This window comes from Carettochelys insculpta, chromosome 2, assembly GCF_033958435.1.
Source record: "Carettochelys insculpta isolate YL-2023 chromosome 2, ASM3395843v1, whole genome shotgun sequence".
Lineage (NCBI taxonomy): Eukaryota > Metazoa > Chordata > Testudines > Carettochelyidae > Carettochelys > Carettochelys insculpta.
This window is the reverse complement of record NC_134138.1, coordinates 66281107-66296716: the sequence shown is the minus strand read 5'-3', so window position 1 is coordinate 66296716 and position 15610 is coordinate 66281107. Positions and strand designations below refer to the sequence as shown.

At 39.6% G+C, this 15610-nt stretch overlaps 1 protein-coding gene across 1 annotated transcript in view; it reads left to right on the top strand.

Moving 5' to 3' along the window:
- The window catches only part of PREX2 (phosphatidylinositol-3,4,5-trisphosphate dependent Rac exchange factor 2), a 268503-nt gene that overhangs the window by 187889 nt on the left and 65004 nt on the right, over nt 1-15610 (top strand). The window contains exons 32-34 of the mRNA XM_074987109.1: nt 959-1176; nt 6868-6970; nt 9855-9998. Coding sequence (XP_074843210.1) covers nt 959-1176; nt 6868-6970; nt 9855-9998 — 465 coding nt within the window. The remainder of the gene's footprint in view (nt 1-958; nt 1177-6867; nt 6971-9854; nt 9999-15610) is intronic.

Here is a 15610-nt window from a genome sequence, read left to right as displayed (position 1 = left end):
ATGTTGGGCTCTTAAAAACTAGAACTTGGAGGTGCCATAGGGAAAGAAGTTATAATAATCAAGGTCAGAAGACATAAAGGTTTGGATAATGATTTCATTAGAAATGGTGCAGAGAAGCAATAGGACTTGTGGACGCTATTCTATTCCCAGCAATCATGATCCCATATGGATTAGAGTCTTTAGGTGCTGGTTCCAGCTCAGATGCATAATTACTTCAGACAGGCAGGGAGCAGAAAAAGACGAGAGATGAATCATTAAAGGTTGAAAGATACTTGCAGCAGTATGATAGCACGATGAGCTTGGTGAGGGTTAAAGAGAGAATGGTGATGTGCAAAAGAGAACCAGGCTGAGGGCTGAAAAACGACTCTGTGGAGTCTTTAAAGAGAGACCTCTGAGCAGAAGAGAAATAGCCACCAGACAGAAAAGGCAGGAAAGTGTGTGTGTGCGCGCAGAGGGAGAGATGAATATTTTATAGCGATAATAAGGGCAGAACCATGAATCTGGAAAGAGCCAGATATATCTACAAAGCCTACACTTACACTACTGAGTTTACTACTCAAATTCCAAATCTTGGAATCTTGGAATCTGAGCTACCCATAGCAACATTACTGACTCAGAAAGTAAATTGCTTACCTAAGTTTGATTTCTAAATCCAGACATTTTAAAGACTTATTGATTGTGAATTGTAAACAGGCTTGTATGTAGAGCATATTTAACTTTTTTACACAACTCCTTTAATTTGTTTTGGATTTTTTCAAATAAAGAGTCAATTCTCTTGAGTTATGTTTGTCTGAGGGCTTTTTATATTTATTTGTTTTTTTGGCAATGTGAAACTTCATTGTTCTGGAAAGCAAAGACTCTTTTGCTTTAAACAAAATGAAAGCTTTCCACAGTTAATTTACTGTTAATTTATTCTCCTGTTTTCCTTGCTTTTCCTCTTTTGGTCTTTTCTGCACAGATAGTGAGATACAGCTGAGACGAGACATGGTCTTCTGCCAAAGTCTAGTGGCCACTGTCTGCGCTTTTTCAGAACAACTAATGGTTGCTTTAAATCAGATGTTTGACACCGGCAAAGAGTATGAAATGGAAACTCGGGAAGCCAGCCGAAGGTGGTTGGAACAGATAGCTAATGCAGGTGTCCTCCTTCACTTCCAGTCATTGCTGTCTCCTAACTTGGTAAGAATCTAGTTGCATTAACCACATAAGTCATTATAACAGAAGAAGGGCAGCAAAAGCAGGGTGCATTGTGTTTACAGCATCCTACTTTCTTTGTGTTCAGCTCATGTACTTTATTGGCCTGTTTATAGTTAAGATAATTACTGATACGGGAAATTAGTAATGTTACTCACAGACATAATCTTACGGTTTTGTTTCAAGTTATTAGATACTTGGGGAGGTGTGTGATGAACATAGTTGTAATGATTAAAAAAATTCATTTGCCGTTAGACACCACACAGCTATTTCCTGTCTTAACAATAACTATATATGAAGTGATCACCATGGTGCCAGTTGCAGTAACTAGCAATATAAAGAAAATAAAATACTCATTACTTATTTTTAACAAAAGCACACACTTTCCCTTGGTGACTCAACCGTAAGAGCTAAATCTTCAGTCTCACTGAGGCTGCTTTGCCATCATGATGGTGCATGTCAAACTGAGAGGTAACATAATCATTCATGCTCTTTTGCCACCTTTCCTACTGCGACAAAAGGGGAGTGTCTGAGAATAAAAAGGCCGTGGACCATGGATGAAACACCCACTCCCTCCAGTAATCCTTGGTGGCTTGAATGGCTCCCTGAGGCTACTTTTCCTTACTTCTCAGAATGTACTGGTATTTGGTAGTCTGATGATAAGGAAGCTGTCAAGCTGATTTTGTAATGACTTCTGCAGTCATTCCACCCCGAAGTTGTTGTGTGCCAAATGGCTGGCCCTGAGGATTGGGCCTACTAATTTGCTGAGTCAGTTTCTGATTTCTTAATGTGAAAACTTGAAGTCTTTTCATATAGGCTATGTCTACCCTCACGAAAAGCTTTGAAATAGCTATGCTAATGGCCAAATCAAAGAATACTAATAAGGCGCTCAAATGATTATTCAGTGCCTTGTTAGCATGCCACCGGCCACAGCACTTCGTGGCTCGTCTACATGGGGGTCCTTTTCGAAAGGACCCTGCAAGCATCGAAATCCCCTTATTCCTATCAGCTGATAGGGCCAGCCATTGGCACACAGGAGCTCAGGGGTGGAATGAATGCAGAAGTCATTATAAAATCAGCTTTACAGCTTCCTGATCATCAGCTGATAGGAATAAGGGGTCTCCTGTATAGACGAGCTGTGTGCAAGCAAAACAGGGCACTTTCAAAGTGCCACAGCTGGCGACGTGCTAATGTGGTGCTGAATATTCATTTCAGTACCTCATTAGTATTCTTCGATTTGTCCATTAGCACGGCCATTTTGAAGTTTTTCATAAGTGTAGACACGGCCATAGTGTTGTCTGTTTTTGCTGTTGTGTCTCACTACCTCTTAGCTATTGTCATTCAGTCACAACTGCTACTACAGTTACTACATAACTTCTGGACTTTTCTTCAGGAGTCAAGAGATTGCTCCTTTGTTATTAAAATCTCAGATTATTGAAATACTATTTTTATGTATTCATATAAAGGTAATAATAGATTAATTGTTCCAGTTATGTAAATTTAAATTAAAAGTAGCAGTCAGTTTTCTAAAGGTTGTTTTTTGCACAAAAGTGGAATTCTGAACTAGTTCAATCATACAGTAAACTCTTTCATATCCAGCAGCCCTGGGAGTGGGAGGTTGCTCAATAGTCAAATGTTCTGGATAATAGAGAGGTATACCTAACAATGCATACCGCTACAGAAAAACAAGATTAGATATTAAGAAACAAATAAAAATGTATGCAGAGTATTTTGTTTACCAACAACTGTGGTATTGTACACTGTAAACTTACACTATATTTGCTGTATTTATATGTATTTACTTCACTATTTTGTACGTATGGAAAATATAACTAAAATTTACTTATGGCTAAAATGCCAGTTATTTGAGAGTTCTGGATGATAGAATGCCAGATATGAAAGAGTTTACTGCAACACTGATCAACTTGGGATAGTTTTAAGAACCACTTTTTCAGTACTTTCTAACCAAGGATTCTGTTACTTTAACCAAGGCTTTATGAGGGCAATTATACACACTACATTTGGATTTCAATAAAGAATGAACAATTTTGTAAGATTTCCCATGTGGTTGAATGGTATTCAAATTACTCTGCTGAAAAAATTACCCTCCCTTCAGGGGGTTAATAAATTGAAGCATTAGTAAAATGTTGCAGGCAGAATCCCATCCTCATAAATACATGGGAAATACTATTAAAGTTGATGGAACAAATAAAATTGTTTCTTCCCTCTGTGTAAATCAGTAACATTCAGGTAAATTTTATGATATAGGGAATATGTTTCTTGCCATTTGTTTTGTTATGCATTTATTAACTGTTTTAATACTTGGAGAAAGAACTACATAGATATCAGATTTACAATTATTTGGTTGTTAGTTTAGCATTGTTAACTGAATATTAATTTCTGCTGTGACTGCTTTACGATATACGTTGAGTTTAACTATATTTATGGGTGAATAAATTCACTTGTTATCAGAGGTCCAGTAAAATATCTTGAAAGGTTTATAGTTTACTGGTTGAAATTGTTATGAAGCATGAGACTAGATTTTCCAAGGGTAAGATTTCCCTGTAATTTTGTTCAAGAGTTCACAAAATCTGAGACTGCATAAATGAAGTACACATGCCAGCAGAACGTCAGTACATCTGGCTACTTGATTTGCACCCACAGCTGGTTAGATCAAGGTGAAAATCACTCCCATCCATTTTCACACACATTTGGCACAAAAAGTTCCACTGAAGACATAAGTTGGGGCTTTTGAAAATCTAGCCCACTATCTATAAATTATATGTTTCTGCTCAGGTGTTCTTTTCAAAATTTGTATAATAAATAAAGTCTAACTACTAGGTGTAATAATTATGATGGGACCCCCAGAGACAGCATGGAGCTGAGGAACTGCTGTGTCCCCTTATCTTTCCAGGTTGGGCTGTCTCTCGCAGTGCTTTACAAGTGACAAGCAGCAAGCCCTCCAGGCTCTCTATCACAAAGCCACTAGCGTGCAGAGACACATTTAACTAAATTGCAGGCATGCTCTCTTAGCCACTCATGAAATGTACCATCTTATGGTACTCAAGACCTTTTCTTGAACAATGCAAGCTCACTGGATTGCCACTTCGTCAAAGGATAGTGGATGTGTACCAGCCTATGTAAGCTGAGCAGGTTCACCACACACTTGACAAACTCACTTGGTTAAGATAAAACACTAAGGCTATGTCTACGCTAGCTCCCTTCTTCGAAGGGGGCATGGTAAACAGCCTGATCGGAGAATAGTGATGAAGTGCTGCGATGAATATGCAGCACTTCATTACTCTAATTCTCCCCGTGGCAACTTTGAAATGTCAAGCTTCGAAGTGCCCGCATGCGGTGTAGCTGCGGGCACTTTGAACGGCCCGCGCTACTTCAAAGTGCCTTTACTCTGCAAAAATTTTGGGAACTGTAACTGCCGGGATTGCCTGTAGAGCCTTTTATAAATATTGGCCAATTCCTCAGATTTGTCACCTACAAAGGATGGCTCAGGTGTAGGAATCTCCCTAACATCCTCAGTCATGAAGACTGAAGCAAAGAATTCATTAAGTTTCACTGAAATGGCTTTGTCATCTTTGAGTGCTCCTTTTGTGTCTCGATTGTCTAGGGGTCCCACTGGTTTTTTAGCAGGCTTTCTGCTTCTGATGTACTTCAAACATTTTGTTACTGCTTTTTTGAGGTTTTGGCTAGCAGTTCTTCGAACTCCTTTTCAGCTTTTCTTATCACATTTATATCTTATCACAGAATATTATAATTCCATATACAGCAATAATACACATATTTGGACTGAATAGTGACTTTCAGGAGATCATGACAACTTTCTTTGATAGGCTATCAAGCCTTGTGCATATGGGGCAAGGGGAAGAGTGTACCCACATTTTAGTATAGCATTTGATACAGTCTCTTGTTACCTCTTTATAAATGAACTACGGAAGTAGTATAACCTAGACTGGCTACTATAAGGTGGGTGCATGACTGATTGGATAACCATTCCCAGAGTGTAGTTATCAATGGATCACAGTTGTGCTGGAAGGGCATAATGTGAGGTTCTGCAGAGATCTGTTTTGAGACTGTTTCTGTTCAGTATCTTCATCAGCAATTCAGTTAGTGGCATAGAGAGTATTTTTAAAAAGTATGTGGATAATACCAAGATGGGACGAGTTGTAAGTGCCCTAGGGGATAGGATTATGATTCAAAATTATATGGACAAACTGAATGAATTACCTGAGGCAAATAGGATCAAATTCTATGAGAACAAATGCAGAAAGGAATCTAGGGGTCATAGTGAACCATAAGCTAAATATAAGTCAATCGTGTGACACTGTTGGGGAAAAAAGCAAACATGGGATTTATTAATAGGAGTGTTCCAAGCAAGACACAAGAAATAGTTCTTCTCTTCTACTCTGTGCTGATTAGGCCTCAAGTGGAGCACTGTGTTCAGTTCTGAGTGCCACATTTCAGGAAAGATGTGAACAGATTGGAGAAGGTCCAGAGAAAAGCAATAAAAGGGAATAAAGGTCTAGAAAACATTTCCAGTGAGGGAAAATTGCAGGTACTGGGTTTGTTAAGTCCAGAAATGAGAAGACTGAGGGTAGGTCTACACAGCAAAGTTATTTCAAAGTAACAGTTGTTATTCAAACATAACTGTCCTGGTGTCAACACAGCACAGCCACTATTTTGAAATAATTTTGAAATAGTGGTTGGGTTATTCTGAAATTGGTAAACCTCATTCTGCAAGGAATAGCGCCTATTTTCTAATATTATTTCAAAATAGGGGCTGTATAGACAGGGAATAGAGCCTATTTCCAAATAAGCCGCAGTGCATGAATGTCTCTATTTTGAAATAGGCTCTATGTGTGTAGACACTGTTTTTCAAAATAGCTAAATGCTATTTTGAAGTGCATTTTGTGCATAGTTGCATTATTTCAAAATAAGCTCTTCCAGAATAGCTCTTTCAGAATAGCTTATTTTAAAATAAGGCTTCTGTGTGGATATACCATTGGGCTGTGGCCACACTTGGCCAAAACTGTGAAACGGCCATGCCAATGGCCGAATGAAAGAATGCTAATGAGGCGCTGAACTGAATATTCAGTACCTCATTAGCATTCACACGTTGCCAGCCTCATTAGTATTCTTCGATTTGGCCATTAGCATGGCCGTTGTGAAGTTTTGGCCAAGTGCGGCGACAGCCTTAGAGGGGACGTAACAGATTTCAAGTACCTAAAAGGTTGATACAAGGAGGGTGAAAAAATTATTCTTCTTAACCTGTCATGATAAGGCAAGAAGCAATGGGATTAATTTCAACAAGGAAGGTTTAGGTTGGACATTAGGAAAGATTTCTTAACTGTCAGGATGTTAAACACTGGAATAAATTGCCTAGGAAGGTTGTGGAATCATCATCATTAAAGAGTTTTAAGAACAGATTAGCTAAACATCTGTTATGGATGATACAGATGGGGCTTGGCCCTGCCATGAGTGCAGAGGACTGGATTTCATGGATACCTTGTAAGGCATTCCTTTTATTAAATACCACAACCATATACAAATGATGAGTAAGGAGGTTATAGGATGCCATTTTAAAATAAATAATACCGTGCTAAAAATCACATAATTTTTTGTTTGAGAAGAGGTTGTTTTTTTCTTTTTTTCCTTTTCCAGACTGATGAACAAGCCATGCTGGAAGATACATTGGTTGCTTTGTTTGACCTGGAAAAAGTTACTTTTTATTTTAGACAGTCAGAACCAGAGCCTCTAGTTGCAAGTGAGTAAAAATATATACTTATAAGTTTTATTGTTCCATAAAAATACAGTGGCAGTGGGTCTTATTCACGAAAGCTCATGACCTAATGCATTCATTGGTCTTTAAGGTGCTACAGACCTGCTTGTTATCTGTGAAACAGTGGCATGTTAAATATTTAAAAGTAATACAAATTTATTTCTTTTCTGGAGCATCTCAGTTAATGGGCAGATGTCTTAATTTCGGAATGTTATGAGTCGGGGACTGGGAATGCAATAACAGAGCCTTTCTTAACTAGATCTCCTGTTATTCCACAGAGGCCGGTCACAATAAAAATGATTATTATCTGACAGCAGTTCTGGAGCCTCTGTAAACAATTGGTGGTATCAGAGAAGCCAGTGATAAGTGACCATTCCAGAAAAATGTCCAGAATGGCTAATTCTCTTTGAGTAATAGTGTACAACAGTGAATATGAATTTTTTAAAAGAAAGTTGTTTTAAAGTTATAAGAGAACATAAGAACATCAGAACATTGTTCAGATCTACATGATCAGTGACCCACAAAAGGATAATCAGGGATAACCAGTGAGGAGGTTGGTGCTAGAAAAGGAGATTCACATTTGAGTGGGAGGAGGAAGATAGTACTTCCTCCGGAGTTCAGTCAGTCAGGGACAGCTTTAAATTGTCAAGAAATGTCTTATGAGCACTGCTAGTGCAGGCTACTGATATATGGTGAATCAGAGCATCCTCCATTTCCCAGCTACTCTAAAGGATGCAATGCCCTCAACTCCTGGGGAAGAGGTTGCAGGCATTTTCTGCCTCTGCCCCCTCCCCCACCATTGTTAGACTCTTTGGGTGAAGTTGGCATAGTGAAATAAAACATATCTTTCCAAAGTCTCATAACTCAGCGGGCGTAAAAGCGTGCCTGATCAAGCTCTCCAAATAAATACTACCCTGGGAAGATCACATGAGATAACTTTTACAGTAAAGAGACCCAAAGCTATTAGTGACAGAAGATACCACCTTACACCCCTGTACTGTGGCCATGGTTCACATCTGCAGAGCTGATGCTAAGATTTGAATCATACTCTACTTCTCCTGTGAACAAGTCTGGAGAAGATCTTATAGCCCTGCTTCAATCACTTCCAGTGCAGGTTTTAAGAAGTAGTCCTATTAAGTCAGACATTAATTTAGTCAGGGTAGAGGTCATCCTGGACAGCATTCCTAATTGGGAACAGATTAATTACTTGTGTTGTATAGTGCTCATATTGCCAACTTCCCATGGAAAAGTCTCTCTCATCTACAGTGATGTGCAGAGTTTACATGTGTAATATTCACGTACAAACAAAATTGCAACCAGCTCTTTCAACCTAAATGTCACCATCACAACTCTTCATACTTGATGGTTTCACAGAGAAGCAGATTTTAGTGGCAAATCCAGGTTTTCATTAATGTTAAATGAAAGTTAAAAGAAATTAATTGTTGCTTGATGCCAAAAATAGCGACAAAAGATTATTTAACACCCTGTTATGAAGGTGCAAAATAATAATTTAGTAGTCTCAATATAAATAACATCTATAGTTTGTAGTTCATTTAAATTTTTAATTTACAGCTATAACTGAAAATATGCATGAATTGTTATTTGAAGTAGGCTGTTGAAACTCTGCAAATGTTAATGCTTGGTATATGTCTGCACTTTCATGTGCAGCTTGAGTAGACATTCCGGTGCTAGCTGGGATTGAGCTAGTGTGCTAAAAATTGAATAGAATCATGGCAGTATGAGCAGCAGGACACTAGCTGCCCTGATTACATACCTAGCAAATCTTTTAATATTTTGGCTCTATTAGATATGTGCTCAGCGGGGCTGCCCCTCATGCTGCATGAGTTATTGTGGTTATAATCTATTTTGGCATACTAGCTCCGTCAGAGCAGATTACAGGTATATCTAGTTGTCCTGGGAATTTCACCCCAGCTCAAAGCATCAATGTATCCTGTGAACAAAAAGGGGTGACATTTTCACTTTTTGTTTTTGTTTGGTTGTTTTTGGTTGTTTGTAATAGTAGTTGCATGCTTACTCACCTGGACAACATGGAAAATGTACATTGGGGAATCATTGCAAATGATAGAGCCAGAGGCATTAGAAGACCTAGGAATCTGAACCAATCTGAATGGGAACTTCCCATTTTATTCAGTGTGACATCTGGTGTGTCAGTGTATAATGAAACATACTGTTATACAATGTCATGTACCATACTATAAGCAATCATTTGTCTCAGAGAATAAGTCTCCAGTTTAACTGTTATTCATTGAAGGTTCTGTAGTTACAGTGTCCTCAGCTTTATGCATCATGGAAATTCTAATGTGAGGAGGCCATGGTTCATTGGCTATCGTGGGAGACATTCTTAGCTACACAGCATTTACATGTGGCATTGCTGAGGCGAGGGAAGACTGCAAAGATCTGTCTACTCCACTGATCATGCTTTGGCTAGAGGCCAAAATGGCCCCAAGCATAACTTAAAGCAGCCTTTGGTTGCTTTAATTCATGCCAGCTGCAGTGATCCCACAGGGTCTGCTGTCCCAACTGGGAATCAAAAAAGCCCCATGTACTAAATCTCTCTCCCACCGGTCACTGGTATGCTTCCTCCCCACTGTTCCTAGAACTCTGGGAAAGTAGGTGGTGTAGAATGAACTTAACACCACATGAAGACTCCCCTCGGTCACAGGACCCTGTGATTAGCTGTTAAGGCATTTTTCTGCCTGTTTTGTGGTGGTATTATTGTAAAGCATGCAGAAATAGGGACAGGACCCTGGCTTTGTATAATTTTTTGTATTCTTTCCAGTTTTTGGAAGAGAAAATATCACATTATTGTTCGTTATTAATAAAATGGCAACATTGAATATTTTCTTAGATGTCCCAATCACATATCAAGCAGAAGGAAGCCGGCAAGCTTTGAAGGTTTACTTTTATCTTGATAGTTACCATTTTGAGCAGCTTCCTCAAAGGCTGAAGAATGGAGGAGGTTTTAAAATCCATCCAGTACTTTTTGCACAAGGTAATTCTTTTTCTATACCTTTGAACAGTGTCTGGAAAATTTGCAATCTCCATCTTAGTCATGATTAATCACGTATATAACTTTGAGCACATGAATGGTCTCACTGAGTTCGGAATTAGGGCCTCGGTTCAAATACTTTGTTAAACTGGGGTTCTAATTCTGATGTGAATTTTAATTATAAAGGCTTGAGTTTATTTTCATATAAACTCTGCCAGAGCATGTTTCTGAGTTTAAGCCAGTCATACTGACACATACTGCAGAGAATATGAAGATAATATTTTTGTTTGTGTTTCATAAATTCATTCAATGGGGATGCTAGGGGACAATTCCCAGACCTAGAAATTCTGTTAAATTGAAATGCAGTTTTCTTTTCCATATGAAAACAGAAGAAAGAGAAAAGGAAAGTGACTAAGGTGATATCAGTTGTGAACAGTGTTCCCTGTAAGCTGAGTTCCTGGGCAGCTGCCCAGGAGATATTCAGGTGCTGCCCTGCTGATTAGCAGAACCTTGATAGCCACCCAGAGTGAGCAGCATGTGTGTCTATTGGTGGTACACAACCCCCCATGCCTTGGTGCACATTACATAATTATTCTACCCGGGGATGGAAACTATAGAGGAAACACTGGTTGTGAATCTTCTTCTTTAAAACATGTGGAGAGTTAAATATCTTTTCCAGGTGTCAGTAGCCGTGACATCACAATCATTAGTGAAAGGATGAATGGCGTTTATGCTTTTTGTAAATTACATATTCTCTACAGTTAGCAATGGTGTCATAATCATCAGCGCCATTGGGTTTGATTCACCAAGTGATGAATGCCTTCTGCCAAGTGCTGATTGCCTTCAACTTCTTTTGACTTCAGCAGGAACTGAGAGTCCTCAGTATATTGCAGGAGTCCTTGGTACACACCCAAAATGGGCTCATAAACCAGGTATATGGAGTAGAGGAAGAATTTGTTAAAACACTTGATCTAATAAAAAGTGCAATCAAATAATTACCAATGAAAAGCAAATCCTCAGTCTGAAGTTGAGACAAACACATCATTGAAAGTAGAATCATAGAATTCTAGGGCTGGAAGGGACCTTGGGAGGTCATCTAGTCCAGCCCCCAGATCAATGCCATCTAAATCATCCCAGCCACGACTATGTCAAGCCAGGACTTAAAAGCCTCTAGGGATGGACGTTACACCACCTCTCTTGGTAACACATTCCACTCCTTCACCACCCTCCTGGTGAAATAGTTTTTCCTAATATCCAACCTACACCTCTCCCTCTGTAACTTCAGACCATTGGTCCTTGTTCTGTCACCATCAAGAACAGTCTTTTTCCATCTTCATTAGAGCTCCCTTTCAGAAAGTTGAAGACTGCTACCAAATCACCCCACAGTCTTCTCTTCTGAAAACTAAATAAGCCCAAATCTCTCAGCCTGTCCTCACAGTTCATGTGCTCCAGACCCCTAATCATTTTCGTTGCCCTCTGTTGAACTCTCTCCAATGCATCCACATCCTTTCCATAAGGGGGGGGGGGGCCCAGAATTGGGTGCAATACTCGAAACGAGGCCTCACCAGAGCTGAGTAGAGGGGAATAATAACTTCTCTATATTTGCTGGAAATGCTTCTACTAATGCACCCCAATATGCCATTAGTCTTCTTGGCTACAAGGGCACACTGTTGACTCATATCCAGCCTCTCATCTATGTTAATCCCCAGGTCCTTTTCTGCTGCACTTCTACTTAGCCTGTTGGTCCCCAGCCTGTAACAATGCTTTGGATTCTTCTGTCCCAAGTGCAGGACTCTGCACTTGTTGAACCTCATCAAATTTCTTTTGGCCCAATCCTCCAATTTGTCGACGTCACTCTGAACCCTATCCCTACCTACCAGTGTATCTACCTGACCCCCTACCTTAAAGTCATCTCCAAATTTGGTGAGGGTGTAATCCATCCCCTCATCCAGGTCATTAATAAAGATGTTGAATGGTACTGGCCATAGAACTGATCCTTGGGGCACTCCACTTGAAACGAACTATCAACCAGGCACTGAACCATTGACCACTACCCATTGGGCCTGTCTGTCAAGCCAGCTTTCTATCCATCGTACAGTCCATGTATCCAATCCATACTTCCTTAACTCATGGGGAAGAATATTGTAGGAGACTGTATCAAAAGCTTTGCTAGAGTCAAGCTATCTTACATCCATTGCCTTCCCCATGTCCACAGAGCCAGTTACCTCATCATAGAAGCTAATCTGATTGGTAAGGCATGACTTGCCCTTGGTGAATCCATGTTGACTACTTTTGATCATTTTCCACTCTTCCTAGTGCTTCAAAATGGATTCCTTGAGGATTCCCTCTATGATTTTTCTGGGGACTGAGGTGAGGCTACTGATCTATAGTTCCCTGGATTGTCCTTCTTTCCTTTTTTAAAAATGGACACTACATTTGTTTTTTTCTAGTCATCCTGATTTCCACGAGTTTTCAAAGATAATAGCCAACGGTTCTGCAATGACATCTGCCAATTCCCTCAGTACCCTTGGATGTACTAAATCCAGGCCCATGGATTTGTGTGCATCTAGCTTTTCTAAACAGCTCTTAAGCTGTTCTTTCCCCACTGAGGGCTGCCCATCTCCTTCCCATACTGCATTGCCTGGTGCTGTAGTCAGGGAGCTGACCTTGTCCATGAATACTGAGGCAAAAAAAGGATTGAGTACTTCAGCCTTGTAAGCTCAATTTGAATTAAAATCCCAAAGGAAATGTTGATTTTTTTTTCATTTAAACTGAGTATAGGTTTAAATTCACCCACTGAAGTGGAAATGAGGTGGCTGAATAACAGCAGGAACAACCTGGTAGATGATGAGCTGATGATAAAGGCACACAAAGAATTGGAAATAGTCTGGTTCCAATATGATCTTGGAAATATTGAAGTTTTTTAATTATACAGAACGTGCTGCAAAATCGCACAGGAATTGCCTGTGTCTTTACACCCAATGGGGTAGTTGCTTTAGGTAACCAGGAAGAGGACTATCTTGCTTACTGTTTGGAGTAGACATCAGGCCTAATGGTTCGAGCAGGCATCTGTTGTTGGAAGCTGGAGGCAAGGTTCAAACCAGAGACCAAGAACAGGATACTTGAACCCCGGGTCAAGCCAGAATCAATAGTCTTGAAACAAAGCCACAAGTCAAGCTCATGGTAAACAACTAGAGCAAGGAGGGATTCAAGGTGGGGTGGGACAGAGGCAAGGCTGGGTGTAAGACAGGAGCAGCAGAAACAAAGTAACTCAGGAGAAGTCATAGTTTCATGGGCATCAAGCAGCCAGCTACTTGCTGCTGGAGGCTTAAGAGCAGCCCCACACACCGTTCTAGCCAAACAGATGCCATGGTCAGCTAGTTTCAGGCCAGCTATACTGAATGAGACTGCTCAGAGACTAGCTCTGTTGCAGTCCATGATTCCTGGCACGTAGTTTTATGTTGCAACATGCCCCTGGTATCAGCATACAAGTTCAAACATGCTATGTTCACCATTAGATAGCTAGAGGCAAGGCATGGATTCCCAAAAGGCAGATATTTAATAATTTGCAGTTTTTAAATACCCAATATTTCTTTATTCTCTATCTTATCAAAATGCCCTTGAGAGAATCCATCTTACTTCACAAGAAAAGTTGGCTTTGTGAAATCAGTCAAATGAACTCACATCTGTATTGGAGTTGTGATCCCTGTTAAGCTCTCAGAAAGAAAAGGGGGAGATAAGGGGGAGAACCAAATGCTTTGTATAACATCTGTTGCTTCCTATCATCACCTTACCCAGCTGCAGAAGGTAGACATGTTATCCTTGTAGTGATGACAAAAGTCTTGCTTACTGGTACATTGAATACCATCACTTCACTTTTGTTTTTCCTCACACACCGTAGCTGCAGCTACATTAGAGAGTTTTGTTGACAAAACATCAGTTTTGTCATCAAAACTCTGAGTGTCTATGCTAAAAATGCGTTCTGTTAACATACTGTTGACAGCTTTCTGCCTCTCCACCATGAGGAAGAACGCTTTTCTTGACAGAATCTGTCAAAAAAAAGCCATGTGGATGCTGTCAACAGAAAGGACCCTCTGTCAACAGAAAGGACTTCCGGGTCACCAGGCAGCCCAAATCTGCTGTGCTTCTGCTTGGCTCATGTGTTGAGAAAGCAGCTGGGCAGTCCGGCTGCTCTCTGTCGACAGAGCAGTTTCAGAGAGCAATCTGCTTTCATGTGTGGTCATAGTTTCTCGACAGAAGTTTTGTTGGCAGATGTCTTCCGACAGCAACTTCTGTCATCATATTGCCATAGTATAGACATAGCCAGTGAGTTTTCACACCAGTTTTATAACGCTGTATTTTCATTTTGTTTTCATCTAATATTCATTTACACTGACAATACACTGTTCTTCCTATCTAACTGAAACCTGTTGGTGATCAAGAAAGTTCTCGCTCTTCGAAACTATGCATTTTGTAGGTGCTGCTGTTCATTTTTTGAAGAAAACCTCTTCCTGCCCAAGACTCAGTCGAACCAAGCTCTTTTCCACCCTAAGTGCAGAGTCTAGACTGTCGTGGTAGAAAAGATTTTTAGCAACATGATTTTGGAAAGGTTTTTTTTTTTTTAGTTTACATTATGAAGGCAAGTCTGTACGAGTCACTTGAGATGAGTGACAGTTAAAATGTTCATATTCCCTAATTATATTACATAATCTGGTGTTTTGTATGGGATACAGATTGTATTTTACAGGGGGAAAACGATGTTACTCCTTATTCCTGCAGATATGCACATGCTTAGCCTTATGCTACTGAAGAGTAATTCAGTTCAAATATATAAAGTTAAGCAAGTGTTTAAACTGTTGTAGGTTTTAGGCCTAAGACAATTTGTCGTTTTAAAAATCTTTACTGGAACGATCGTATGTATCCCTCTATCAGTAAACAAGACTTTTTAGAACCATGTGAATAACTGTATAGATCTCAGAGGGAAATTACATCAGGGTCAGAGTACATGTGCATGTGTGAATATGATATTTTATGTGTGAAAGAGGGAGGAAAAACATGTGGAGGTGTTTCTGTTGGCAAAAAGTCTTCTGAATTCCCAGTGGGTGAGCTTATATCTACTAAATAAATATGTTCTATTTTTAAACTCTTTATTTAGATGTACATTTTCACTTGAGTCTATTAACCTCTTTAAATTTGACACTAATATTTGTTTCTATTTTTGACACTTCACCTCAGTCTAGATTATTCTATGTTAGTTATAAATATACAGTACAAAAGTACCTCTCTCCTCTGCATTACAATTCCCTCTGTAAGTAGAGAGTAAAACTGTTTTACACACTAAAGTCCCAACTCTGCAGCAAGGCCTATTAACCTGGACACCTGCAGCCATGCAGATACTGTTGAGAACAGTGAGCCCTCCATGTGGGACGATTTTGGTGGAGCTGCTTACTAAGCAATTTGGTGACCATAGTTAACCGTCTTTTGTACAGAAACAAAATTATGAACTCTATAAGTACTCTCAGAAACTGTGACTTATATGTTCTTGAACAATGAATTATTTACTGACTGGTCTCATGAAGGTACATCAGCAGAATTAGTTAATATTCATTGTGAAA